At 32.4% G+C, this 8,846-nt stretch overlaps 1 protein-coding gene across 1 annotated transcript in view; it reads right to left on the bottom strand.

The window, feature by feature from the left end:
- Nucleotides 1-327: 327 nt before the first annotated feature.
- LOC115450535 (leukocyte surface antigen CD53) overlaps nt 328-8,846 on the bottom strand; it is a 31,436-nt gene continuing 22,917 nt past the window's right edge. The window contains exon 5 of the mRNA XM_030178589.2: nt 328-3,790. Coding sequence (XP_030034449.1) covers nt 3,629-3,790 — 162 coding nt within the window. The 3' untranslated portion in view covers nt 328-3,628. The remainder of the gene's footprint in view (nt 3,791-8,846) is intronic.

Here is an 8,846-nt window from a genome sequence, read left to right as displayed (position 1 = left end):
GAATCGATCCGAAGATCATAGAGTTATCGGAGCGTGACATGAATATTCGCCAAACAGTTCGTTCAAATATTCTTCGTTATGACATCTGGCATGCAGATCGCTTTCGTTCGCGCAAAACGCGCCATGAACATAAAACAAGGCGGCTCGGTGGGAGAAAGTGTCCAATGCTACTTTCCAATGCATCGGTTTGCCCTTTTTATTTACATGCCTACGGCAAATTGTAAAAGGAAACGTGGCGATCGGAAATAAACATAAAACCTGATGATCATGAAAGGTAGATATCCTGGAAATTCATTAATAAAAAAATAAATTGTAGACATTAATAAATTGAGTTAGTTTTTAATTTATTCGGTATTGTTACGGTTAGCTTTGGTTTCATAAAATAATATTATATAATTAAATCAGTAATAAACATGACTGCATGTACCTAAACAAGATAGCATTAAATAAATACAAATTGTTTCATATTTTTCCGTTTATTTTTAGGTACAAAAATTAAATTGTTTTATATCGAAACATTCACTACCATAACTTAAAACAAAATAAAATCACGACAGAAATAACAATCACACAACCATAATATTTCTATTAACCGTAATACTTATCTATTCAAAATTAGTCTTTTTAGGAAGACTGAATAAGAGCTATTTTGACATCAACATATCTCGCACAAAACTAGCCGATTGGAAACTGACAATATATAGTAGGTATGTATATAATTTAATAAAATTGGCTCTACATAATAACGAATTGACAAACTCTACTATACAAAACTATACTTAAATTTCCAGACAGTAAGGCAAAGGAATCACAGACGTCCCACTTAATTTAGATTTTTTATAAAATCGTGTCATGAAAAACTATAAAGAAAAACCTATGATCAAATTGCTACATGTCAACACATATTACAAAATTGAATAATAAAATATGTAAGAAAAAAAATGTAGTATGTGTTGCATTAGAACATGAAAAAAAAACATAAGATGGTGGGCCTTGTTAGGAACCGGTTATCGGACTTTCTAGGTTACATTACCTTACTTTAAAAATATTGTTTAATTTCAATACTGGTATAATACGCACTAGTTATCTAATTTTGCGGACGAATGTGCTAGTGCGAATTATCTTCACTAGGAAACGGTTCCAAATCTTTTCCTAACTACAGATTCGATACTAATGAAGTCAAGATAACACCCTTAATAAGAAATATTGCACCCAGGAAATACTTTGATTTATTTTATATATATCGACGATTAAAAGGCTCATTGACTTAGCAACGTTTTTTTTCGAAAATTTTTATCTAAGTTAAAAAAAACATACAAAACAGTGCTGGTTTTAAATATGTATGAAACTTAGTATCGAAAAAAAATGTAGCGTAAATCAATTAACCTTTTCACCGTCGATATAAAAACCATTCTGAATGTTACATGACGTGGTAATCTAAGGCAGGAATTTACAGTCCCCAGCCCATTTATGCTGTCACTAAACCCAATGATGGAACAATATGTTTAATACATTTCTATTGAATGATACCTCATTCAAGTGAGAACTCAAAAGGCGGGAAATTCCGAACGTACACCGTCATAAAATAACAAAAATTCTTGTCCTTACAGTACTGTCCTGTATAAATATACTTTGTGACAATTATTTGTGATAGATATATAATTTAAATCCAATAAATATTTTTAATGAGTTGTGCTGCCTTTTTATAAAATGCTAAATCAATATTCCATTTACGGTCACTTTCAATAAATGATCCCAATCTCAGTCTTCAATCCAATTCCGAGATCGAACCAATCGAAATAAGTAATTTGTAAGAATGTGAAAAAACTTTGTTCATATTGGTTAATTTTTGAGAAAGATTGAAAAAAGCGATCGTTTATTGAAAATAGCTGTAAACCGATAAGTAGGAAGATAGAGCAGTAAGTGCGTTTATAAAACCAAATAATATTTTTGTAAGAATTGACTAGCTATTTGAGTGTCCAAAACTAAAGTAAAGGAGAATTCGAGTTAATTTTGATAAATACCCAACCACATTCTCCGAACATATTTTTTTTTGTAATTAATGAACGGAGATGTAATTCATATTTAAATAATCTAAGCATTGTATTTAATGATTTATTTTAAAATTAAATGTGATAATGTTTATTGTTTATGAAAAACGAAACGCCATACTCAGAAATTTTATACAATAAAAAAGGATTGTCCCCTTTTGTCTTAAATTATTATAAAGAAGACAACACCAAAAATAAGCAAAAACTTTAAGATATAAATCCTTATTCATAATTTGGTCATTGTCTTATTAAAAATGTATATAGAGTTAAAATACTTATTTCATTACATTATAGTTACATTGTAATTTTAGCGATTTTCAAAAAACAATAATTTTTATTCATTTTCGATGATACACATAGCTGTAGAGCCTGAAATAATTTCGAGTTTTAGCATGGATACAAATTTATGAAACGATAATTATTTCATGAGCTGATGGAATAACGTAATACTTTAATTAAAACGCAATATAAAATGCACCTAAAAGCAGATAGGTCAGGATCAAAATCATTTACCTTAAAAGACTCATTCTACTTCTGTACACAACCGAATACCAAAACAAATAAATCGCCCACGAGAATTTAATCTACTTGACAATAAACAGCAGCAAAACGACACAGAAAATCGAATTACGATCAAGAACATGACACTACTCTGTGTTCCTTAGTAGTTCGCTACATTTAAAGTATACACAATAGAGTTTAATGTCCTAATGTCTCAGATTATTGCCTTTACAGCCGTTATGAATAAACTATCTCAATGTATATCTTTAATCAGAATGAACCAATCAAAATGAGTCATTTGTAAGCATGTCAAAAATCTGTGTTCTGATTGGTTCATTTTTGAGATCGATCGAAAAAGGGATTGGGATCGTTTATTGAAAGTGGCGGATAGGCGTATAGTGCATGATTTAACACACTTTTTAATATAAACAGAAAAAAACAACTAATTTCTTGAGCTCTGTCCAATGCCTTAGGCGTCTTTTCTCTATCAATTGTGTTTAACAAACAAATGTGAATTCTAATTTAGAGCAATATTATAATATAACCATTAGTTTGAGTCGGAAACAATGAAAATTCCGTAACGTTTTACACATTAAAAAAGCATTCAGCCTCGACGATTAATACATTTAAGTATGGAAATACGCTCATAAATAACAACTAGTTTTGATAATGTACAAACCAGTTGTGTTACAAAGGGATATCAACATACCATACGAAAAACATTAATCATAATTTACCTAGCAATATATTTAATTTTAGAAAAGACATTAATACGTTTTCAGTATAAACGAAGAGATGAAAGAAAGATAAATTTATTGGCATAAAATTGACAACCAATTTAAAGATTTCAAAAACATTAATTCGGCAGTTCAGTATCGAGTAATTACAAAATATATTATTCTATTAAATATTTACAAATACTAGTTTGGAATAATACAGAAAATCCCACATTAATATTGCTTTAGGTAGATGGACAAAATATTATCGAAACATTTGGACGCAATCTTTAGGACCCTTTGAATATTAATCGTATAACTAAAACAACTTAAATCTACCTCATTAGGACTTTCTTGAAACTAATACTTAGGCAAGGTAGGCGCTGGCGCAGTGGGCGCAAGCAAGGAGTCATCAGGGGCCGCGAACGTAGACTCCCTAACGGATGTGGAGTTCCTGATGGATGCCCGGCGTTTCTGACTGATTGCGTGTGCTAAGAAAAACGTGCAGAATATACCGGTACTCTGTAACAAGAAAAAAATATATAATATTTAATAGAGGTGTCGCCTTATTATCCTCTAAAAACGTTTGCTAATTAAACGCAAACCAAAGAAACAGATACAACGTTTTCTTGAAATTATAATAATATGATGTCTAAAGTATACGAAAAAAATGACTTTTAGGTATTGTTTGTTTAAAAATTAGATTTATAAACTTAAATAAGTCATCATTTTATAAAAATAACGAAGTGTTATTAGTTTTATATTGAAAAAGATACATTTACTCGATGGCAGAATAAAATAGTAAAGAATTTTAATAACACAAACGTCAGTGCGTCAGATATTTTATGGCGTACCGAAATTATACGCTTCTAGTTTTATTGTGTTTTAGCCTTGTCATATTTTTTATGTTGACTAATAAAAGAAAATATCTCAGTAAAAATACACAATCAACAACATATTCGATTCTCATATGTCGTATTGTCGACTGTGTTTTCTTTCACGTCCTGCGACGCTATCTTGGCGCCGAGATGTAAGTCCATTCGTTAAACGTCAGCATTTCTTGACTTTACTTTATGGTCAAATATGTAAAACTGGTAATAATAACCATCTCCTGCATTATGTATACATGCTCTTGCGTTTTACATGGATTACCCGCAATACGCATCGAATACACGGAAATGAAAATTCAACTAATGTGGTGTCAACTCACCAGCAATTATTCTAACAGAGAATTCATTTCTAATTTGTTGCTCAAGCTATAGTCTTAGTCTACTTCAACCTTTACTAAACCTTGGTAAAAATATGGAATGTGTTATTCTGCTCCGCTGAATTCCGACGCATATATCGCTAACATTGCGTGTATCATCGTCAAAGTAATTCATATACGGTAAATTTTAATTTGAGCGTACGATGGCCGCCTACAAAGCGGTCACGATATACCACCCACAGGGCAGTTAATTCAATAAGTACAGTAATGGCGTGAATTACAGAGACTCGTCGTGGCAATCAGACCTAAATAACAATGGATTAAGCTTGCGCGAGAAAAGGGAATATGTTTGGACATCTGACTTGATTTAAATCTTCATTGTCTATGATATGGATAAATGAGTTGGTTTACAAGCGTAGTTTTCTTTGATTTTTTTTTTATTTTCACCGGTTTAAATAATCAAGAATGTAGGTAAGTTTAATGTGTAGATTACGTAACTAAACTCAACTTATTATAACTCAAAAAATATTTATTTGAGCTACCACATTGTCTCATATTATTATAACTTTTTTAATTATTTTATATACATAATATGTACTTGTATTACAGTCAAACGCTTGACGTCAACTTGAGGAAGATTCAACGATGGAAAAACCGTCACAGTCATCGATTTAAAAAAAAAATACAACAAGAATTACTTTACGAAAAATACCCGAGTCGAGGAAACTTAGACAATAATATTCATTCATTATGACGATGAGTGGGGCATCATAAGATCATAACAAGATGTAGAAAGCTAATATTTTCCAGAAGACTTGCACTCAAATGTAGCCATTATGGGGATACTACAAATCAAATCACCATTATCCACGACCCGCACTCAGCAGGGTCGTATTGCTGGGCTCACTCACAACGAGCGACTTCTGACGCACTCGAGCCAATAGCATTCAGGTATCCAATACTAAATTAATAATAAGTAGTTAAATACGTCCAATAGCGGAATTGTGCTTTTCTGTTGTTTTTGGCTTTGGATGACGAAGTCTTCAATTGATGGAACAACGTTTGTATTAGTTTTTATGACATATTTGTCTGGGATTAGATCTCAAAAGGAGTTATAATTTGACACTAGAGCCGGGCGAAAAAAACAAGCCATGTAATTATTCCTAAGATTAAAGTTTGTTGCCCCAACTCATTATAGAAGGCTAGGACGAGGCATTACATTTTGTTAAAATTAGCTAAATTAAACATAATCTTGATTCAAATAGGCTTAGAGAATTTTGAGAGGGCGAGATCTACATTAATAATCCACCGTCTCTTTTTTCTTTACTAAAGCCAGTAGTAACCGAAATAAATTTTAGAATTCACATAACGCTAACTACGTAATTCAGACGCCGGCAACACAATCCGTGCGGTTAGCAGCCGAGGGAAAACATACGTGCCACAATTGAAATCATAAAGAAAACACTGCATCGATTGTACTGTGGATATTTTGGTACTAGTTTATACATAGCTCCAACCACATAGTAATTGTAGATTGACGTTGTTTTAAACATTATTTACAAAAGTACTAAACGATATTATCACCGTGATCATTGGAGAGTTTTTTCAAATATACTTAGTTTGCTGATTGGCATATTTAATTATTCTTAATCGACTTTCAAATAAGGAGAAGGCTCTCAATGAGTGATATTGTATGTTTTATTGTATGTACGCCGAACAGGTATCTACATTCTACAGTGAAGTTTTTTGAGCCGATTTGCGTATTTCTTTTTTAATTTGATAAAGGATGATCGCAAAGCGGTTTAATTCAATATATCATTGTTTTGGGTTCAACTTTTTTAAAATAGTACAATTTGTGTATTTTAACTTCTACGATTTCAATTTATTATATTGCTAAAGAGAGCATTACGCAAATAATGATATTATCTTTAACCATTTACGCAAGCAGAAAAGCAATTAAGTATATTTTCATATTCAAACCAACGTCATGGTGATTGCCATCTAAAGTTCAAGCAGTCTGTCTCATTATGTAATTAAATCTATTACTAATATATAAAACTGAAGGGTTTGTTTGTTTGGACGCGCTAATTACCAGAACTACTTGATCAATTTTGATTTTTTTTTCACTAATAGGAAGCTACATTTCTCCTAAATGTTATAGGCTACTTTTATCCTAAGATAATATTTATCCCAGAAAAACTTTTTTCCCAGGACAGTGCCGCGGGCAAAAGCTACCATCGTCATTAAATAGTAGTTTCGTTTACCCAAACACTATACAGCAACTTAAAGAATAACCAGCAGACAATTTCACCATACATATTAAAGTCCTCGTTGATCAAGGATTGACAAAAAGTCTCCATTGATTGCAAATTGCGTACGAGTGTCTCGCACGCACTCTCAGTAACCAGTGCTACTGACATACATTGTGTAGGTAGTAACGAAGGCCCTTACTAATACGTGGTATATCTGTTGTGGTTATACGTTTTGTCTCTTTTCCTCTCACGGTAAATGTCATTCGACGTAGCAAGAGAAAAACACCGAACAATACCGAATTTATACTCTAATAGCCTCTTAGGCTGTGCAGTCCCGCATGTCCCGCGTCTAAATTACTACTTTGAATGAGCAAAAAAATAAATAAAACAAGGACTCTAATTGGAACCAATTAGTACTGGTGGACCACCTACAATTAAATTTTCCCGGGTAAGGTACGCAATATCCCGCATTTTTGGTGCCATCCCTACTCTCAAATAGCTCCTCTGATTAAAAAATCCAATATGTACTGACTAAATAACTATTACAGAGTACATGCAGACGTATACATTGAAATTAGTGAAGTGGTAAGGGTTTGCACACACTAGTCATTTATAATTCCCGTTAAGAATTACTAATGAAGTTGACATTCTTTTAAGTTAATTACGCTAACATCTGTAACAACTCGTTAACACATTTAATAGAGAACAGCAGAAGTATAACAAAAACAGTGCAAATTCTTGTCTAACGGAAAATAACTTAGGAATGACATGATGCGTGTGAATAACCTTCAACGAATAACAATAGCGTTATTAGAAGTGTTAATAAGTATATTGATAATTATATGGAAAAATATTAAGATAGTTCTACATAAATGTATGTCATTTTTTTAAATACAAAGGCACACGAACGGACGGCCCACCTGAAGGTAACGATACGAGGAGCACAACCTTTAGCCCCAAAGGGGTAGGCAGAGGCACATTTAGTGCTCTCATTTTTCATCAAACACGACTGACTTAATAATAAAATTACTCTAGAAACTTATGTAGGTAGATGCATAAATTTACACAGATGACTTGCGCTTATAGCCAGATATCATATTCTTATTAAGTTTGGCACCACCCAATCTTATTGTCTGAAAGTATAAGAAAGACCTCGATCATAACGGTTTTCAAATAATAAAAAAAAGTATCAAAATCGATCCATTTTATTGAGAGCTACGATGCCACAGACATATAGACACACTGATTGCGATCTTAAACTTATAACACCCCTCTTTTTCCGTCGGAGGTTTATAAATTCTTATGAAAAGAATCTGTTTACAGGAAAACTCAAATAATCATAAATTTGGCGACTATTGAATGCATTCTCTTAAGTCAATATTATAATTCAATACCAGTAATTGAAATAAAACTATTTTACGGACTTTATCGCGGTTATTTTTATTATTATTTTTTCCCGACGTTCGACCATTAAAGCAGTCTTGATATAAAATTCGTAAAATAGTTTTATTTCATTGCCTAACATTCGCGTAAACAGAAATCATCAGTCCTAGTAATTTTTGATTAAACTGAATGCACATTCACTTCACGGCTAAAATTATTATTCCGCGTCGCATGCTCCGTCACAGTGTCCAGTAAAAACAAAGGCCAATGATGCGCTGACGGCTCATCATTTTGACGCAAGGCAGTATCTGTTAATTACTCACTAGAATTATTCATAATTATCGTCATCCTACAAAAACCTAACACGTTGCTGTTAAAGGTTACTAATAATATTATCCCAATAAATTACTGCGTCAGGCGGCGTTCTAAAACGCGCGTGGTACCACATTAATCTGGCGTCGCGGTTTCGATTCCTAGGTCGAGCAAAGTGATATTGAGTTTTTTGTTCATATCAGTCCGGAGTCTAGAATTTGTACCGTCATGTTGGGGAATGAATAATTTTATATTCTACAGAACGTACTCAGTAATAAAACTGCTAAATGTGTGGTAAAATGTATTTTGAAGCCATGAGTATTTGAAATACTGACTATATAATACTTCATCGTCAGGTATTTGAAATTACATTCTTAGGAAGTCATTATAATAGAAATAGCAAATGCATATGTATTCATATTTC

The sequence above is a fragment of the Manduca sexta genome, chromosome 17, assembly GCF_014839805.1.
Source record: "Manduca sexta isolate Smith_Timp_Sample1 chromosome 17, JHU_Msex_v1.0, whole genome shotgun sequence".
Classification (NCBI taxonomy): Eukaryota; Metazoa; Arthropoda; class Insecta; order Lepidoptera; family Sphingidae; genus Manduca; species Manduca sexta.
The sequence above is the reverse complement of the archived record's forward strand: the minus strand, read 5'-3'. Positions and strand labels throughout refer to the sequence as shown.